Source organism: Poecile atricapillus, chromosome 4 (assembly GCF_030490865.1).
Source record: "Poecile atricapillus isolate bPoeAtr1 chromosome 4, bPoeAtr1.hap1, whole genome shotgun sequence".
NCBI classification, from domain to species: domain Eukaryota; kingdom Metazoa; phylum Chordata; class Aves; order Passeriformes; family Paridae; genus Poecile; species Poecile atricapillus.
Genome location: NC_081252.1, coordinates 60,797,144 through 60,818,373, shown reverse-complemented (window position 1 = coordinate 60,818,373; position 21,230 = coordinate 60,797,144). Strand labels below are relative to the sequence as shown.

General features: G+C 39.5%; 2 protein-coding genes across 2 annotated transcripts; both read left to right on the top strand.

The window, feature by feature from the left end:
• Positions 1-3,314: 3,314 nt before the first annotated feature.
• Positions 3,315-18,049, top strand: LAP3 (leucine aminopeptidase 3). Its single transcript, XM_058837899.1, has 13 exons — positions 3,315-3,522; positions 3,981-4,096; positions 4,430-4,484; positions 6,136-6,241; positions 7,351-7,510; positions 10,118-10,279; positions 11,238-11,396; positions 12,129-12,253; positions 13,643-13,731; positions 14,840-14,942; positions 16,541-16,620; positions 17,285-17,397; positions 17,506-18,049. Exons 1-13 carry the CDS (start codon positions 3,397-3,399, stop codon positions 17,702-17,704), a joined length of 1,593 nt encoding a protein of 530 aa, XP_058693882.1. The 5' UTR covers positions 3,315-3,396; the 3' UTR covers positions 17,705-18,049.
• A 965-nt stretch (positions 18,050-19,014) lies between these two features.
• MED28 (mediator complex subunit 28) lies at positions 19,015-21,192 on the top strand. Its single transcript, XM_058838279.1, has 4 exons — positions 19,015-19,310; positions 19,399-19,465; positions 20,311-20,423; positions 20,868-21,192. The coding sequence occupies exons 1-4, from the start codon at positions 19,161-19,163 to the stop codon at positions 21,063-21,065; spliced, it is 528 nt and encodes a 175-aa protein (XP_058694262.1). The 5' UTR covers positions 19,015-19,160; the 3' UTR covers positions 21,066-21,192.
• The last annotated feature ends 38 nt before the right edge of the window (positions 21,193-21,230 follow it).

Here is a 21,230-nt window from a genome sequence, read left to right as displayed (position 1 = left end):
AGCATATTGAGAGGGACATATATGTTTGATGATGTTATACAGCATTGGAAAAGAACTTCATCATCTGTGAGGTTAAAATTAAGGAGCAGCAAAGGCTAAGTATGTGTGTATGAAATGTTTTTAAAACAGAAATTACCCAATACCACAAGGCAAAGAGGTGAGAAATGTAAAGTATATGGGATGCTATTAGTCTAGGAAGAAAAAATTATTAGCTGCTAAACAAATGTTTCATTGCAGCTTCTGGAAGTTAACAGATTAATGGTAATAGTGCTTTTAGATAACCTGGAAAATATTAATCTGACAGATTAATTTTCTTCATAACTGTGTTAATTAGCAGTTAACTCTATGTGAAATCAAGTAATAGTGAGGTATGGTAAAACAGTTTTGAAATTAATAGAACTGGCTAAATTGATGGAAAAATTACTTTCATAGGAAGTACCATAATTATGACATGGATTTAACCAATTCTTGGGTCCCAAGGAGTGAATATTTTTGAGAAAAGAATACGGAATATATCATTTAGAATGGATACAGTGGCCTATACCATCTCTGGGCTTGGCTCTACAAGGTTAGCAGGATTATGAGTGAAGCAGAAATTTGTGAGGTCCTACTGCAATAGGTCCTACTAACCTGTGTTCTTCCAGACACCATGAGCCACTTTTTTGTTTGGTTGTTTTTTTTTCCCCCAGGAGCACTAAAATTATTTTTAAAAATTTAAAAGCTAGATTAAAAATTATGATGAGTCTATAGAACTGTTACAATTTTAGCATAAATGAGACTTAATAAAGCAGAACAAGTTCCTATTTTATACCACCCTCTTACTTCATTTTCTTCTAAATTTACTGGTGCTTTCACTCAGACTGAACCCTGGGCCACAACTCCAGAAAGATGATACAATAGCCAGTACATGGATAGGCAGCAAACAAACCCAGTCTACAAAGGTGTCTTAGATGGTAACAACATAGTAGTGCCCTGAAAACTGCCCACAGGGTCCCCTGTGGTACCACCACCTTCCTCTCCCAGAAAATTCTGAATGTCTTTGAGATAGAAAAACTTGAAGTGCAGCATAATTACACAAGTAGAAAATGTAATACTTGTCATTTGTAATTGTTCTATGAACATGTATAATTTAGATGTAGTTACTGTACAGAAAGAATTATATTGTGGCACGTAACTTAGCTTTTACTAAATATAATCCTCTTCAGGAGGTAAGAAGGAAGCAGATTCTTAAATCCTCCATATTGAGTGATTGCTTTGAAAATGCTTTTCAGTAGTATTAATATGCATGCACTGCAACATATTTTCATTCTGAAAATGAGCTGCTTGATGGCCTCCAAATTTCCACCTCCTTCAAAAATATTGAATAAGAATCATGGGACTATTTAGGTAAGGACAAGATTAAAGATTTGTTGGAGTGGATTCCAAGGTAGGTCACAGTAGCTCTGAAAGAACCTGTAGGATGCATTGTATACATGAAGTTAAAGGAGGATAATTGGGCTGATTAGCATTGTAATTTCATGGTTCGAATCAATTCAACAATGGAGCATACTCTGCAGTAAAGGTCCAAGAGAAGATTTCTCTTAGAGCAGACCTATGAAGCATCATTGTGAAATACTGCAGCTGCACAAATTGAATGACCAAATAACATTATCACCCAAAGACTGCGTTGTGACCTGTGAGAAAATAGTATTTTCAATTTAGAGTGAACAGAAGTATTGCCATGCATTGACTAAACTTAATGAAACAGATTTAAGGCTAAATTAAACTTTCAGCTGCACACGTTGTCTGAGTTTAAGCACTGCTAAGATACACTGATAGATCAATGCATGGAATATTTGCCCTGGGAAATTTTGTCTGGAGAAAAAGAGGTTAAATGCAGTCATACATATTTGAAAAATACAACTACAAAGCCCTGGGGTTAACAATAGGTAAGTTTATCACTTGCACCTTTTGAACTTTCCCTTGTACCTCATAAATTAGTTTCAAAAATGTGCAACTTGATATATGTGATCTATTTTATTTACACGATTTTATTATGTTTCACATAGCATATCTGACCATATGCATGCTCAACACGTGGAAATGATACTTCTCTGGGGGCACTTCTTACCTTGGAAGATTTGAAATCCCAGATGAGAACATTTATGACTAATATCTGCCCAGAACTTTGAAGACTTTATGGGTCCAATCCTATCTTTCCATAAAATTAAAGACAACTTCATATATCCCAAAAATACCACTTAATTTGTATGTGCAGAATAAAATATATAAGCAGTAGGAATGTAGAGAAGCTATGGAGTTTAAAGAACTAAAAACCTGTTCATTGTATCCAAGAGCCTTGCCAAAATAAATGAAGCTAAAAATTAATTATCGCTTTGATTCCTTAAATAATATTACACTTTAATGTTAAAAAAATTATTTTTACAAGATAAATCAAATTGGATGTAATTTCCCTCATTCATTGTTTCTGAGTGCTGCTGTCCTTAATAAAACATTTTATTTGTCTCTGTACCACTTCATAGAGAAAGCTGTGAGGTGGGAAGTGCAATGGACTCCTAGAGAATGGGCCCAACTCCTTCTCCACCAGGTTCTGCTGCTCTAACAGTATAACCTCACTTAAAGATGTATGGAAAAGCAAACATTGTTATACATATTGTCATAATGTGTTTTATTCTCACCTATTAAAATGAATGACATAAAATTTATGCTTCACACTTCAGAGGCAGGGAAAGAAACAAAAAATATCTGGATCACCTGAAATTAAAGTCCAGCAGATGTTCAATGCTCTTCAGACTGACAATATAGTAACTGTCAGCAAACTCCAGCCAGTTCTTTTCCGTGCAGTGCTTTTGCTGAGCATAAATCTACTTCTGATATTACAGCGATGACCCCATATTATAATTATAATTTTCCTGACAGAATATAACCACAGTCATCCTCACTGCATTGTTGGGTTTTGGTTTTTTTCATTTACCACGTTTTGATTTTTTTGTAATTTCAGCCTGAAATTGTTACTGCTTTCTCGTAGAAAATAACGTGCGTTTGCATGTTAAATAATAAAGTTTTGTTTTTCTGAAATAATTTACTTTTTAATCTTCAATACGCAAATTAAGTATGCAGTATGCAGACTAGGGCTGCCTAAGTTTGGGATAAGCCCCCGAGAGAAGCACGACCACCCATCTGGAGCACGCCAGAAGAAGGCAAAAAATCCACCGTGAAGCCGAAGCGCCCCTCGCACAAATTCTGCCACACCATCGGCAAACCCCAGCTCCCGTCCCCGGGGATGCCCGCCCTCCATCCCGGGTACCGCCCCTCGTGGCGCCGGCTGATGAGGCACGGAGCGCGCCGGGCCCGGCCGCGCCGCTCCTTCCCGTGCTGCCCGCCGTGCTCGGTGCCATGCTGCTGCTGCCCTGCGTGCGGAGCCTGGCTGCGCGCCGCCTCGCCCGGGACGTGCCCCGGGCCTGCAGCTGCTCGGCGCAGGGCCCCTCGCCGCGGGACTACAGCCGCGGCGCGGCCGGCAAGGTGAGGGGCGGCGGGGGAGCTGCGTGTCCCTTCCTCCGCTCGACCCTCAGCGGCTCTCGGCTGAGCGCCCCGTGTGCCCCCCGGAGCTGGGGCAGGAGTGCTGCGGCTCTCTCTGCTCCTTTTGGGTGTACAGGACTGGAGATCTGCGCTGGCAGGGAGTAGCTCTTTTGTACTTAAAATTACTCATTAAAAGAGTTTTTGCCTTTATACGATCGGCAGAATTGTTGTAGCTCGGTTATGTTGTATCTGATTTCTTTTTCACACTTTAAATTAGTTGTAGTCTTTGCTTACTGAAGTGTTAGTCTGTGCATCAAATTCAAAAACTGAGATAAATACATAGCAAATAGTTTGCTATGATAGATAAATACGTAGCAATAGTTTGAACAGTGTGCTCGATGCTTCTCTGATATGGGTCTGTAAATCTCGTGTTATTTACATTAATGTGTGTCCTTTTCTAGGGTCTTGTTCTGGGAGTCTACTCTAATGAAAAGGATGATGGTGCTGCCCAGTTCACTAGTGCAGGAGATGCTTTTGATAAGCTTGTGTCTGGAAAGCTGAGAGCGCTTCTGTCCTTGTAAGTGTGTGATAAGCTTCTGAAATGGACTAAAGTACTACAAATATCAGGAGGAATGATCTTTTTTTTTTTTTTCGTTATTACTGTCTGTGTCCATATCACTGTCAGGCTGGTATTTGCTTCGGCAGTTTGGAAGGGAACTCCCATGATAAAACCAATCATTGAGCAAACATGCAAAAATTTCATGAGACTTGGCCTCTGCTCTGAATCAGCACAAAGCCAAACGTCCCAGTTGCATGTGTGGCGCACTGTGTGGTCATGGAGTAAATGTAGTACTGTAAGATTTATCACAGGTAAGGTCTTCTGTATTGAAAGAATCTTTTTGTGTCCTAGATGTGGGCCATCTTTGAAGAAAGGCAAAACACGCATATTTCATGGTTTGCATCAGGTATGAGCTTTGTGTTTTCGTATGCTAGTAGATTGATGTGTGAAGTTTGTCCTCATGTCTAATTTTATGCTGAGTTCACTCCTGTGCTTGTATAAATGGCCTGCTCTTCTTCCCTCTCCTTGACCATTTCAACTCCTGCTCTGCACTGCCCATGTTTGCACAGACTTTTGTACAGTCCTGTACTCCCTCCACCGTGCTGCAAATGGAAAGGATGTGAACAAGTCTGCTCCAAAGGTGCTGTACTGCTTCCTGAATGAGCTAAAGCATGGCAGTTTTGGATCTGACTTCTGTGCCTCCTATGCCCAGGAGGGGTGAGTGTGTGAGGAGTTACTGAGAGGTGCAAAGACCTTCTAGAACTGACAGTTCTAAAAAAAGACAGTCCCTTCACATGCTTTTGTCAGAGGTTTTAAGGCTTGAAACCTCTGAAAACAAGATATGGGACTGTTCTTCAAGCAGGACTTTTGTATGCACAGACATGATAGATCACAAGGGTATGAAATCAAGATTCGTCTTCTCAATGTCAGGCTTTTTGTGCCATTTGAGAAGCCAGGATAGACCTAATGCACGTCTCTGAAGCTGACCAATATGGAATGATTTGTGCATTTTTGGAGTCCTAGCTAAAGCCTAGGCAGGCATGTGATGTGACACTAGGTGTTCCTGTCTAAGTAACTGAATCTTACATTAAGGCTGTTTATATAATCTGAAATAAATCCATTTGTAGTGATAATTGCCTACCACGTATAAATTCCTGTGTAGACACCCCATGCAGGTGACACCAGACTTGGTAAAAAGTCTCTGCAAAAGAAGATAGGAAAATGTTAACTGGTATCACTGATTTTCTGGAAAGCTAACACAAGTTTCAGCTTTTTGTGGACTAAAAGACTTTACTACAGTGTAGCAGTTTGAAAGCTGATTGTTAGAGGCTGACACACATGGAAAGGAAAGCCTAAGATTAACTTAATTTTTTCTTAAGAGCTATAGGAACATTATATATGTTCTCATATATATATAGCTTTGAGTTTTATTCAAATTTGACTTCACTCTTAAAAGGCTCCATTAATCCTCATTACTTCTTTTTTTCTTTCTACTTGTATGCAGCTTAAGAGGCAAGCATGTAGTCTGCTGTGCTACATTGTTTTCCTGAGTTCTGGAGAGGTACCCCTGTGCAACTTTAGTTTGCTACCTGGCAAATCCTGCCAGCAGAGCTCCTGAGATGAGCTGACACACTGGGCTTTTGAAATTATTTTCTTGAACGTAGTACTGTGCCAAAAAAAGATTACAATTCTCCAGATAAGTTCTGTCCTTTCTTACAGCTTGAAAGCTGGATCTGCTTTCCAAGGACTCTTAGGCTTGCCCTTGGGAGTATCAGATGTACCATGTGTGGAGCATAAAGCCCTGTCTGCTATGTGCAGTGCACATGAATATTAACTGGACAACAGATAACTGACTGCATGCCTGTGGCAAATGATTGGGAGCACAGGACAGCAGCACCATGCGGGCACTCTTAATGAAAAGTGTCTGATATCTATATTGAATATATGTATTTTAATGCTATGCTTGGATTGATTTAGAAAGTAGAGTCTTTTTAACAACTCTGCAGTGTCTGTAACAATGAGGAAAGTGAATCCATTTGTGTGTTGGCTTCATCTAGGACTTTCCAAGTGTGGTGGTAGTTGGCTTGGGTGAGAAGAATGCTGGAATAAATGAACAAGAAAACTGGAATGAAGGCAAAGAAAATATTCGTACAGCTGTTGCAGGTTAGCTATTTTTTAATTTTTTTAAGCATTTTATCTGTAAAGCAATTGCAGTTCTGCAGCATGTTCCACTTTTGAAGACCAAGTCTAGGTATGCCTTTGTTTTAAAATTAACAACTTACTGCATGGTTTGGTAAATGCATTTACTTGTCACTGATACTCATGTAAATTTTTCCTTAGAGAGCAAGTATTTTTCAAGAATGTAAATCAAATCTGAGGACAGGTAACTGCAGTTATTTATATCAAATAACTTTCATAAACAATGTGATATTGAAAAGGCACTTGTCTAATTAATATTTTGGAGCTGGTGAACATCACCAATACACTTTATGGTCATTCTGTATGCACATATATTTACTTCTGCCACTTATTTCATAACTGAGATATTTGTGTTATAAACTAATATATTTCACAACATCAGTACTATGATTCAGTGTATATTATCTGCTGAAGACAGAAGAGGGCTTATCTTAATCAAGGATAACTGCTTCATCTAAGAGTGTAAAATAAGAATTAAGAGTTCTCACTGAAGACTTCATAGTCTGTGATTGGATGACAGCTGTATGTCCAAAGTGCTAGCCTGTAGCTGCCATTAACATTATTAATTAACGTTTACTTTCTAGCTGACATAAAACATTGTTAAATTACTTGGAACAAAACAGAATTTATGGAATACATTGTTTATAAAGGGGTATATAAACTCACCTGGAAGAAAACAACCATCATATTCTTGGCAAAAATCAAAATTATGACAAATTTCTGATACCAGTAGATAGTCATAATTCATAACACTGCAGAATAACAGAGCCTTGCTTTGCTATAGAATGAGCTTTAAGGAGTCAGAACAACTGTGATCTTTCCTTTTTTATTCTTGTGAAACATTTTAATAATTACAATTCATCAAGTGATACTTTTAGTCAAAATTTGCCAGTAAATGGTCATTAGCATTTTTAATTCTTCTACTGCATGATCTCTTTGACTAACTTACTTATAAACTCAGGTATCTTGAATTAAAGTTATTTCTTCCTTGCAATGTCCCATTGATCACCTTGGACCCCTGTTTTGCTGTTCTATGCAATAGTTGGCCTTCAGTTCTGTGCTGTATTTTTCAGTTGGCTGCAGGCAGATCCAGGACCTGGAGATCCCTTGTGTGGAAGTAGACCCCTGCGGAGATGCACAAGCAGCTGCAGAAGGTGCTGTCCTTGGATTGCATGAATATAATGAGCTGAAGCAAAAAAAGAAGCCTGTAGTTACTCCTCAGCTTCATGGAAGGTGATGGCAAAGGAAAATGTGCCTATTTATTCATCTGTTGTTTGGTTATTTATGAAACTGTATGCATGGCATGCTTGTGCATGAGAAAAACAAAACTGAAAGAATAGGGCTAGCAACAGTAATCTTCTTAACTCCTACTCATTTGAATTTCCTGAAGTATTTTACATCTCAAGTATATCTATAGTGTTTGTTCCATGTGTTTTGATGCCATATTCAGAGGTTAAGGGTAAATAAATGTTGCTTCATAGAAAAGAAAGATCACGATAAAAGTAAAAGCTGCCTGAAAAGAAGTTGTGATATACTAGGACTTCTGTTGGTATTGTGTGCCAGAATTATGGAGAAGAGGTGCTTCAAACTCCATAAATGGATAAATCCTTTGCAGAATCAGGGAATGCTGACATCAGACCAATGCACTATGGATATAGTTCATTTGTTATATTTTCATTTACAGAGTACAATGTAAGAAGAGAAGCCTGGGTTCTTCTGGTCTCTAAGTAGACATCACTTACTGAGAGCAGAAAGTAGAACCAGCTTTGGTTTCAGAATAATTATCGGAGTGGACTTTGGATGTTTTGTATAGGATATTCTGTCATGCAGGCGAGAGGTATTTAATGTATGTACTTTAAACAGGAACAAGTTCTTCCTTAAAAAGAAGTCAGTGAAATAAAACGGAAGCCTCTTGATTAAGCATGTCTTGATAAGTTACATGTAAAATAAACACTCTTCTTATTTTGTAGCACAGCAGATAATTTAGAACCTCATTAAATTTGCATTAAATAAGCATTTCCTGAAAATATAGATGGTCCTATGACCAGTTATGGAAGTAATTTTTTTTTATATAGTAATTGAGGTTGGAAAAGACTTCTGGAGGTCATTCAATCCAGCTCCAGCTTGGATTTGGGATAACCTGGACATTACATACAACATTAATGTTCGGTCAGATTGATCAGGCCTTTGCTTAGTCCATATTTTAATACCTCCTGAGTTGAAAATTCCACAACCTCACTAGACCATCTATTCTAGTGCTTACCTACATTTATAGTGAATTTTTTTCTTTGCATCCTACTGCATCTTTTCTTGTTGAATCTTACTGTGCAGCTCTGAGATGTGTCTGTGTTCAAACACGTTCCTGCTTCAGTTCATGTTTTCTCAATTTGTCTGCAAGGATTCTATGTGAAAACATAGCTAAAGTCAAGAAAAATCACAGAATCATTTAGGCTGGGAAAAACCTTTAATTGCATCCACTGTGGTCCTCTGTGACAAACCTCATCACACAATTCAGTTAAGCTGGGCAGGAATTTGTGCCAGATCTAAATTGGTGGTTCCCAGTGACCATCTTGTCCTTCATATACCTAGAAATGGCTCTCAAAACTACTTTCTCTGCAAACTTCTAAGGAGTTAGTCTGAGATAGCGGACTTACAGCTCCCTGTATCCTCCCTGGTCCTTTTCAGTCATTGGGAGCCACGTTCAGTTACATCGTTCAAACTGAAAGAGCCTAGGCTTGCAGTGATGCCAGCCAGTTCCCTCAGAACCCTCAGATATGTGCTGCCTGCTACCAAGGACTTGTGTATGTCCATCATCCTTAAGCTAAGTCCTAAGTCTCTCTTCCTGTCATGAGGGGTGCCCTTCTTCCTCAAACTCTGTTGCTGAGCACAACGAAGTGGGGAATCTGGAAGCAGATCTTTATTAAGGCTGATGCGAAGCCAGCATTGAGAACTTCAGTCTTGTCAATGTTGAGTGGATTGCCTGCACCATTTAGCAAGTGAACAGTGTTATTCCTGCCCTACCTTTTGCTACTGGTGTACCTGTTGAAGTCCTCTAGGTACCTTTCCCACCTCTTGCCAGTTTCAATGTCAGCTGACATTTGGCTTCCTAATTACATCCTTCCATATCCAGGCAATACTTCTGTGTTCCTCCTGCATTCCTATTTTAATAATTTATATTCCTGCATTCCTATTATTGTCCTTCTCTTTTGAGAGGCAAAATCCAGTTCAGTGCCTTGCTTTGTGATAACTGTAATAAGTAAGTAAGCTGTCTCAGTAAAATGAAAGGTTTTGTACTGTTGGTCTGGCAAAATAATCAGAGAGACTTCCCAGCTCAGAGAGACAGGCAGCTCAGTGAATATTTGCTCTGTCATTCGTTAGTGAAGTTCCTTGAGTGTGCTGGGAAATGAGATCCAAATTCCACTCTTGCCACATAATCATATTTCAGTAAAGGGGAAAACAGAATTGGAGACTTTATATGGTAAATAAAAACTGAAAGCTGTTAGAAGTAATGTGATTAGAAACTTTGGAAGGGATATTAAACCTTTTGTTTAAAGATTTAAGCCAATCTTTGATTAGTAAGGATTAAGATAAAACCTAATGAATTGGATAGATAATTCCACATCTGTTTACTCTTGGATTCTTCTAGCTTTCTCTGAAGTATTTGGCACTGACTAGAACCAGAGATGAGTTACTAGACTAGAGTCCTTGTAGTAAGATAACTGTGATATTCTTAATTGCTCCAAATTAATGATACTGCATTTTAAGAAAGAGAATATGTGAATGCTGACATCTTACTTTTGCAAATGTCTATAATCCTGATTGTTGTGTGTTGTTGTTTAGTGCTGAATGTGAAGCCTGGCAAAAAGGCGTTATCTATGCTGAGGGGCAGAACCTGGCTCGATACCTTATGGAGGCTCCAGCTAATTATATAACTCCAATCAAATTTGCTGAACACATTGAACAGAAGCTCAGAAGTTTCAGCAATGTAAAGGTTCACATAAGGTAAATTCCATGGAAATGTTTCCTCTGTAGGGTAGAGGACCATAACAGTAAGATAAGATACCTTCCAGGTTATTCAAATCCGAAGTTATTCAAATCTCATTTTCCCTTTGCTACTTCAAATGACAAAAGCAGGGGAAGTGTTTGGGGAAAAGAGATGAGAGGTGCCCAGACTGCAGGCTGTTGTCAAGGATTAAATCAGCTGCTAGTTTGCAGAGGAAGCAAGATACTGTGATGCAGTAAAATCATTAACTGTCAATTAGTCATGCAGTCAATTACTGCTTAATTAACACATGTGAAAAGAAGCCTCAGTGAATAGAGGGCTAATAAAGTACCTTTTTTTTCCTTCCCAAGTGGTTTTTTTACCTACCTTTTGCTTTTTTTGTGTGGATGTGATAATAAAACATCTTCTACTTGTTGCTGTTGGGATTTTTTTAATAGTTTTTAAAAATGTGAGATGGAACCCATAAAAGCCCTTGCAAGTGAATTTTCACAGAAATTGCCCCTGAATTTCTACTTTCTGCTCTATAGTGGAAACAGATTTACTGGTTGTGCATGTTTTACTGACTGATTGGGGGAAATCTTGCTAGCAGAAAGCTAAATGTACCCTGCTTCAATACTGTTATTTCACATACCTTTAGCATCTACAGCCTCACAGGCAAGTGGAGGATCAGTGTTTCTGATGCAGAAACTGTAGACAAGCCATTGTTCTGTTGTTGTTTTTAAACAAGACAAAACAAATATCAAAGATCAACTTTGAGGAAGTATTTTTCTGCTTCACCAAAAAAGGTAGTAGTGATTTGATTTAAACTACTGCTTCCAAAATAACTAAACCATGAAATGGTTTGTGTACAAACCTTCAAGAATCACGATCTCCAAAAAATCACCTTGGTCAAAGTGTCCAGTTGAAAAAAAAAACCAAACTAAAGTAATTTAATAACTAAACATGTTTCTATTCCAGACCAGAGTCTTGGATAACAACACAAGAGATGGGAGCATTCCTGAGTGTAGCTAAGGGCTCAGCTGAACCTCCCATCTTTCTGGAGATTCACTATTTGGGGAGCGCTAATACAGATGACTCCCCATTGGTATTTGTAGGAAAAGGAGTTACATTTGACAGGTATGTATGCTTGTATGCCAATATTTTAATTACTAGAGGGAGAAAATGCTTTCCTGCTATTCGTATTCAATAGGGTTTCCAGTTTTTTCATTGCTCAGCACATCTTCCAATGCTGTTCCACTGAACTTGTGTTATATAATAGATTGTGCTGCCTTTTCTGGCAATAAGACAACATCAGTTGTCCAAAGTAGGAATTAATATGCCATCATCTTGTAAGGGGAAGAAGGAAATTCAGGGAAATAAAATAAAGAAGGTGCTATTTTTTTTTTCTTGTCCTGAACAAACCTGCAGATGAAGAATTTGCATGTTTAGAATTGCAGCATGTCACTGGACATTTAGATGGTGCTTAAGGAAAATAATAGAAAATAGCTTATTCTTTGTAGCAGTTCCTTATAGCTACTTTCCATGGCACATCATACTCAAGTATTTATCAGTCATGTATTATTCATGTACATAAATATTCATGTACATCATGTACTATTTTGTTTGTTTTGTGCACTGCTATTATGAAGACCAGTGAGTTACTCCACTGCAGTTTACCTGGATTTTTATGGTCTCCTAATTATAAGAAAGTAATAAGAAAGTAATCTGAAATGCTTACAGTACACTTACTAGGGTTGCAGAAGTATTTGGAGCACCAGGTCTAGCATTTACTGATATCTGGTGTTAATACTACACATGGACAGAACATCATCAGTGTATGTGACATCAAACTTGAGCTGTTTGTTCCAGCGGTGGCATTTCACTGAAGCCATCATCAGGTATGGATGCGATGAGAGCAGATATGGGAGGGGCAGCAACTGTCTGCTCAGCCATTGTGACAGCAGCAGCTCTAAAGCTACCTTTGAACATAATTGGTAAGTGTTTTTGTGTGGAGAATCCAAAAATCTTAGTTCTACAAGGTTTTGTGAAAGAGTATTTTTCTAGTAGCAATGGTGAAAGCCGTGTACAAACATCATGGACTCTTGCACACCTACTTCTCTCATTCTCTCACTCAATCTCTCTTCCATTTTTACTTGCATATCAAAAAATTACTATTCTTTACTTGAATAAAATATTGGAACACCAAATCAAGATTTTTATGGTATGATTTTTAGCTCTTAAGTGAAAATTGTTTGTCAATAAAGATACTTTCAGTGTGTCTTTGAAAAGTCCCGATCCTTCATTACAAGAAGGAATGTGCATCTCTGTATAAGCAGTTAGAATGAAAAGGAGTCAGGAGTGCTGAGCTACCTCCATGAGTCCATGCCAGAACTGAAGAGGGATCAGCTGTAGTTTCCTTCTGTGAATATCTCAGCAGAAAACTAAAACAAACCAAAGCAGTCTGCTGATACTGTTATGTATGTGTAGTGATTTTTTTTTTCTGAAAAAAAATGTTTATTTTTTCGGCTGAGGTAAAATTACATGAGCTGAATCAGACTCTGTGGCAAGACTAGTTGGCAATGATATGGAACACGGTCTAGGATAAGTTTTAGTTTGAGAAGCTCGACGTATAAGTGAACTGGTACTTCAGTCACTTCAGTGCTTCAGCCAGGAGAGGGCAGCGATGGCCACACATCCTCACAGCATGAGGTTCCTCACTGCATGAGGTTCCTCACTGAAGTGTGCGGGGGGGGAGCACAGTCAGTGGAGCCTGTCTGTGCATTATGCCACTGAAAAGTGGTGCTCCACTTGTGGACCTAGTGCCAGGTGCAGGTTTTCCCTAGGAGCAGTGGAGTGTCTTTCATTCCATGATCCTAGTCACAGTTGCAGTTTTGACTCTGAGCCTGTATTTTGCTCATTTCTAGTTGTTCTTGGTATGGCTGGAGTTATGTGGCAAATCTTTGGACCACCCTAGACATTATAGAATGAGCAGAGCTTGAATGGCTCCAGAGTGTTTATTTGAGAAGTTTTCAATTTCAGAAAGAAAGAAGTTCCTTTACGTGTGAATAATTATATATGGGAGACATAAAATAGTATTTATTGCTCCTCTATATCACTTGTCTGGGAAAAATATTGAAGAAAACTCTAGTGGTAAAGTAGTATAGGTGAGAGAGCCTGGTAGTGCATCATGCAGAGGAGTTTCTCTGATTGAAAACTGGACTATGTGTCTTTCATTAACTAGGAAAATTCAGATTTTGAGCTTAAATTCAAAATTGCACTTGCACTGTTTTCTTAAGGAGGTTTTTGGAGTTTATCTAAGTGGGTTTTTTCTACAGCTTTTCTGAGAGGAAAACTAGTAATTCACTTTCCTTTTTGTCTCTGAGGTTTGGCACCCCTCTGTGAAAATATGCCCAGTGGTAAGGCAAACAAGCCTGGGGATGTAGTTAGAGCCAAGAATGGAAAAACAATACAGGTATGCATGTGAAACTTGGATTTTGAGTGCTTTTAGTGAACTGATTTAATCGACCAAGTTGACTGCAGAATACATTTGGAAAAAACCCTTTAAGATAAGCAATGCAAATGTACTGTTTTTAAAATTGTAAGAAGCATGTTAATAACTAGAAATTGCTATTGTAGGATTTTTTCAAATGTAGATTGAAGAGATAGGACATGTTTTATAAATTGTTAGGAAAAGCTGAAAAGTAAGGTCATTCATTGAGCATGCTAGAAAAGCTTGTTTGGCACAAGGGGTTGTTGCAATACCCATAAATACAGGCTCTAAGTCCGAAGAAATAATGTTAATTGCTTCCAGCAGACCCTTCAGGACAATTCCTTGCTATCTGGAGTAAGACATGAGAGTAAGACATCAGTCTCCTGCTGATGTAACCAAGGTCTTTACTCTGCCAAAATGCTCAGTACAATCAGAGCTCTGAGTCATAGAGGCTGTTGGTTCAAAGGAGCTTGCCAAATCAGTACCCAAGGTACCTTTCATATTTATTACAAATGGTTCCATACTCATCTATTAGATTAAATTGTGCTGAAAGTCACTGTACTGTAGATCACTGATTTAATGCAGAAGTAGATGGCTTTCTTTTTGTCTGAATTTCTGTGATCCTGCCACTTCTGTCTTGCTGAGCCTTCCATTTCTTTGACATTCATCTCTGAAAACTGAGTTCAGTCACTCTCTGCTTTGAGGGAAAAAAGACTGGGCATGTATTCCCCCACCAAGGAGAAATCTGCAAGAAAGCGCTGGTAGCTCCAAGCACATGATGCAGCCTGTGTGCTCCCCTGAAACACCTCTCCAGGCTCTTCTGAGGAGCCAGCACTACAGAGACCCAGCATACAGAGGAGGTTGTAGCAATGAAAGATGACTTACCTCCGATACAGATACGCTTTTACTTTATAAACATAACTGTGTACCTGTACTATTATTTTTTTTTCCAGTGTAGTTTGAGGAAAATTTTATTACCTGAAGTTTCTGGGGCCTCTATCAAACAGCTATTTAAGATATGTGAGAAATACATCAGTGAAAGAGACATTTACAGTACTTTATCTGTTTTTAACTGATTTTGCCTTTGAAGGTAGATAACACAGATGCAGAAGGAAGACTGCTGTTAGCTGATGCTCTCTGTTATGCCCACAATTTTAATGCAAGGGCTATTGTGAATGCTGCAACATTAACAGGTAAGCAGTGTCCCTTCCCTGCTCATTTTAAAGTCAGTATTGTGTTACTCTTTAGTTTTGCTGTGGGTTAGTTGTGCTTTGTATATAAACCCAACCTTAATTCAAAGGCAACTGAGATGATTTTACATGTTTCAGGACAACAGTGAGCACAGCTTGTGTGTCTCTGGATTGGGGAGGGGACATGCAGTGGAGATGAAGTTGGGTTGGCTCAGCCCAGCTGGAACCAAGAGCAGGGAAACCTACGCAGACTTCAGTGTTTCTGCAGTGTTTCCCTGTGCTTCTTCCGTCTCTGAGCTGAACCCTCTCAGCTCCCAGGTCTGTGTGATGCAGAGGAAGTGACATGTTCATGGAAGAATCCTGCCCAGTCCATCTGGCACAGACCATGCTGGAGCCCAGGCAGGTTCCTGAATGGCTTGCTGAGTGCCTGAGCACCTAGCCAGTGCCAGTTCTCCCACTCTTGAGCAAGCTCAGGCCTCCATGATGACAGGAGAGCTCTCATCATTCCCCAGGAACTTGTTTGACTGAAGTACCTCCGATTTTTTGTGCAGTTTGCATACTTCTAGGCATTATGAAACGTGTTTTAATTGTTTCATCTCTACAGTTGTATAATAATGAAGTAGTAAATTTAAATTTAAAACCAGCAATTGTGGATGGAGCTCATGTACTCACTAACAAGCTGCCATGGGTGATGTGACTCTAGCTGAAATAAAAGCAAATACAGAAGAGTAATTCAGACAGGACTCCACTGTGTTGCTTAGTGAATTTGCTAAGCAAAATAATTATACTTATATAGATTCTCTGGTAGTGCTTTAAATTATGTTCCATCGGTTTTACCAGTTCAAATGCTGTGGAAAATTTCAATAGACAGAAGGGAAACTGATTTTAAGATGGTTGGCTTGTATAAAAGTATTCCTGTCTGGAATCCTTAGGCACCAAGCAAGAGGAGGGAGGGCTCCCACAGAAATTTCTTAGACATATTTTTCTAAACTATTTCTTTTTTCATCTCACTTAGGATTGAGTGTTGGTATTAGTGAAGCACTTTTGGAGCATCGAGTAGATAAATATCGAATCACAAAATTTAATATTTTGATAAGGATTATTTTAATAAATTGAATTATTAATAAAGTAAATTTACACATACTATGCAAAAGTCTATGTAAGTGAAATTCACAAAAGAGAAAGTATCAGCTCAAAAATTATAGAGGTCTACAAACTGGAAAAATCCCATTCACTTGTATTTTCTACATGAAAGTAATAAAATCTAGGTTTTTTTAGAGGATACTGTTATTGTTTAATACAATTATTTAAAAACTATTTATAAGAATCATCAATCTGAAATCATAAAATTTATTTTCATGTGAAACAGAATATAATTTTTATGATTTCTTCTGGTTTTTTAGAATATAAAAATGTTTTAAAAATGTTTAAACTTTCAAAAATGTCAGTGTACTAAAGTCTTCAGGATTTGCAGTCTGATAAATTCCTGTTACTGATAGTGGGAATTAAAAATGGAAAGTTCTGTGAGAAGTCAGGATGCAGGGAATAGCTCAGGTCCACCTTTGCCTTTGTCATATAAACTTGAAGGTGTGTTTCTTTAGGTGCCATGGATGTTGCACTGGGATCTGCTGCGGCTGGAGTGTTCACAAATTCATCTTGGCTTTGGACTCACCTCTATGAGGTAGGCCACCTGCATTATTGTTAAATCATAATAGTAATAATTCTATGATAAATCTTATTGAAAAAGTTAGTATGTTACTGAAAGTCTTTATGCAAATCTTAAAGATGTTATTATGTTTTGAAATTTTAGAGAAATTATGTCAGTGCTATATTGACTTGAAAATAATGTCGACTATTAATTAGTAGCTCTTCAGTGAGATATAATATCATATGCCAGACATCTCAAGAATCTGCATGTTCCCATAACTCACTGCATATGTATAAACTCTTGACTACTGGCAGTAATTAGTTAATGTTAAAAAGATAATTGGTCTTGCTTAACAACAGGGAGACAGAAATTCAGAGAGGCCTTGTGAGTGGCTGAAGTGTGATGGATCAGGGAAGCCTCTGAAGGAAAGGATATCTGTTGTCAGGGAAAAGGAAAAACAGATAAAAAAATGTGGTCTTTTGATGTTGCCTTTTGGCTAATACTAATGCATCTAAAAAACAGGATTGTCTGTTTTGTTTTGCAAACAGTGTATTTGCAAAAATCTAATATCTTGGCTGAAGATTTTTAGACTGATAGAACCTAAACAAAAAGAACCATGCATGAAAACACGGCTTATAAGTGCAGTTAAAAAAAAAAAAACAACAAATTGCCCAGAATATCATTGTTTCTTTTTCAGGCCAGCATTTTGACAGGGGACAGAGTTTGGAGGATGCCTCTTTTTAAGCATTACACAAAACAAGTCACAGACTGTCCTCTTGCAGATGTGAGTAACATTGGAAAGTACAGCAGGTAAGATGAAACAATACCTTCCATGTGCCCCTTTCTTTCAACCTATTTGTTTAATATGTGTGCTGTTGGAATTGCTTTGGAAACGATACATCTTTGTATTTCCCACAGAGCTGGAGGAGCATGCACAGCTGCTGCATTCCTGAAGGAATTTGTGACTGCCTCTCACTGGGCCCATTTGGATATAGCTGGGGTGATGTCAAATAAAGATGAGGTGCCATATCTTCGGAAGGGCATGGCAGGGCGGCCTACAAGAACACTCGTAGAGTTTGCAGCTCGATTAAGTCAAGACAGTCACAATGCCAAATAAAAATACTTGTTCTAAAATCATTCACTCTGCCTTAAGAAAAAAAATCTTAAAAGGTATCATTTATAAATGAATGCCCCAAGCATATTTTAATGAATGCCCCAAGCATATTTTCACTATGGCAATTAACTAAAAATGCATTTTATAAATTATTACTTGGATAAGAATATCTCAACTTTGAGATTTGTCATCCCATACCATATTATGCAGCTAAAAATCAAAATCATTCTGTTTTAACTATTGAAATATTTAATACCAAAATATGATAATGGAAATTATTGAAACACCTATTTTATATGTAAAGTAGGCATAATTATTGTAAACAATAAATTCCTTATTTGAATGTGAGTTTTGATTGAGAGAGAATAAGCAATTGATGATAGATGCACCTCACTTTCAGGTGAACTGTAGGTGGTGTGACTATGAAAAGTTGTTCATAAAAGTACCATTCTGGCATTTTTTCCTTAGACAAAATACACTGCTTTTGGTATGTACTGAGGCAGAAATGCTGTGTGATTAGCATTAGCATGGCTTCAGCACAGAATTTTGTAGTAAGATATAAACATGTCAAGAAGATTGTATACTGTAACTTTTTTACAGAAAGCTGGTGAGTGCAAATTAGTGTTCGTGTGGTTTTTAGGGGAACTTGCCCTCATCTCACATGATTTTTGTCATCCTGATAGTTCCCCTTTTTCCTGATGTGAGGTGGCCACACTCCAAACAGGGACATTATTCCCAGAATCAATTCAAACATCGAACAGACCTGACACTTAAAAAATGGGGTGATGTTTTCTTGACAGTTTGGGAGATCCAAACCCATAGGGTGGGGATTTGTTTTGGTTTAGGGTGGGGTTTTGAGGGTTTTTTTTAAAATGCTGTTGTGGAACAAGTGATGCTGAAACAGTGCTTACCCAGGCTGGCACCTGTGAGAGGCAGGGCAAAGGCTGGAGGAGGAGGGTCACTCTAGGAAAGAGGGCTTTGCTGTCTCTGCTTGCCTTGTTCCAGCAGGGCCAATGGTATCCTGGGGTGGGGTGGGAAGTGTGGCCAGCAGCTTGAGGGAGGTGATCCTCCCCACCTCCTCTGCCCTAGCGAGGCCACTTCTGCAGTGCTCTGTCCAGTTCTGGGCTCGTCAGTGCAAGACATGGAGCTACTGGGGAGGGTCCAGCAGCGAGCTATGAGGAGGATGGAGGGTCTGGAACATCTCTTATGAGGAGAGACTGCAGGGGCTGGGCCTGTTTAGTCTGGAGAAGTCTAAGAAGGGATCTCATGAATACATTAAAATGTCTCTTAGACAGGTGCCACGATGTTGGTGCCAGACTCTTTCCGGCGGTGACAGGACCAAGAGCAATGGCCGTGAAGGAACCCACATAAAGTGGTTGCCCGTGAGTCCGGCCCTCAGCGGGCGGGGCCGCGCCGGGCCCGCCCCGCTCCCGCCGCATGCGCGGCCGCGGCTCCCGCCATGGCGGGCGCGCTGGGCGGGATGTTCGGCTCGCAGGCCCCGGGGCCGCCGCCGCCGGGGCCGCCCGGCCCGCCCGGCCTCATCCCGCCGCCCGCAGGGCCGCGCAACCCCAACAACACGCTGGTGGACGAGCTGGAAGCGTCCTTCGAGGTGAGAGGGGGGGCAGCCGCGGGCGGGCGCTGCCCTGCCTGCGCCGGCCCCCCGCAGCCGCTCAGCGCGGTGCTTCCCTCTCCCGCAGGCCTGCTTCGCCTCGCTGGTGAGCCAGGACTATGTGAACGGCACGGACCAGGAGGAGATCCGCACCGGTGAGCCCGGGGCAGGGGCAGTGGGGGGCTCCTTCCCGGTGGAATGCTGCTGAGAGCAGTGGCAGGAAAGAAACCCACCCGGGAATGCCCGGGGTGTGGTGGGAAGGTCGGGGTGTGCCGCTTGGCTCCTGGCGTTGGCTGGGGTTACAGTGGCGTGCAGCGCGATGCGTTTCAAGCAGCCGGGAGCTGATGCGATCGGAAGCTGTATGAAGCAGTGACAGGAAATGGGAAATGCCAGGCCAGGCAGTTCAGGAGCGATGCTTTAAGACTTGGGTGAGGCACTTCCGTGCAGATGGAATAAATATTGGAATGAGCAGGAGTTTGAAAAGTGGCCCTTGGCTACTCCTTAGAAATGCAGTTGTCCCTGAAAATTTCCTGAAACTTCTCTCAAATGGCGTTTCAAAATCTGCGTAAATGCTTTTCAAAACTCCTTTCTGGATATTTGGTCATATTCATGTGCTGTCACGGATCAGCTTTTATTACCAAAACAGTAGTGTGTAGTATATGAGGGCAGAATATTCTCCTCAATAAGTGCCTATTTTAGAACCCTACACTGAGCTTGTTGCTTAGGCATGCAGCCAAGTTCCATGAATTATTTTATTACTTCTTGTCAGAAATAAAACCTGGGAGGAAGTGTTGTGCTGCACTTCTAAAATAACTTGAAAGTTTGCAAAGCAGTGTCTTATGCAGGGACTTACTGGTTTATAAATACATTACTTGAGATATTATGAAGATTTTCATTATAGAAAGTACTGTGAAAAGTGTTTTTAATAGACTATTACCATTACCAGCCTGAAATCTTATTTTTTTGGAAGCTTCTTTCAATATTGTTATTATATGTTTAGGTGTTGATCAGTGCATCCAAAAGTTTCTGGATGTTGCAAGACAAACTGAATGCTTTTTTCTACAAAAAAGACTGCAGCTATCAGTCCAGAAACCAGAACAAGTAATTAAAGAGGTATGTTAATTTACCTGTCTAGTGTTAGATCAGATAAGCTATGTACCTTAATTACCATGTTCATAATTTTGCGTTTCTCAACATGATGTTGTACTTGAAGTCAGTAGAACTTGACTGTTACCACAACTCTCAGCATGAACCTGGAGAAGCTGGATACCTGCTGCTGTGTGGAGTATTGGAACACAGCTGATAATTCACTGGAAGAGACAAACTAGTTAGGCAGATTTTACTGGGAAGGTGGTCTCTGAAATACGTGACATAGGTGAGCGGCATTAGTGCATTCACAGTGCTTCTGTATCATTGGCCATTTTTCCTTTATTCCATTTTTCTACTGTAAGATCAGCTTGAAAGCTCAAGGTCTAAAAAAGTTACATGCCCTTTATGTGAGGTGGTTATCCTTTTGAATACTGTTTATTTACTAATACACAATTCTTTCATCAACAGGATGTTTCAGAATTAAGAAATGAATTGCAGAGAAAAGAAGCATTAATTCAGAAGCATTTGAGTAAACTGCGACACTGGCAACAGGTCCTGGAAGACATCAGTGTACAGCACAAAAAGCCTGCAGAAATGCCTCAAGGTCCATTAGCTTACCTAGAACAAGCATCTGCAAATATTCCTGCTCCAATGAAGCAAACATAATTTTACACAGCTCAATATTTTAAAAGCAATAGTGTTCTTTGTATGCTTTTTGTATAATGTAATTTGTACTGCAAATATAGTTAGAACAATTAAGCTAAATAAATTATCTTCTTTTCTTTTAATACAGTAATATGGATTGGTTTTATGTTTTAATGGAAAATATTC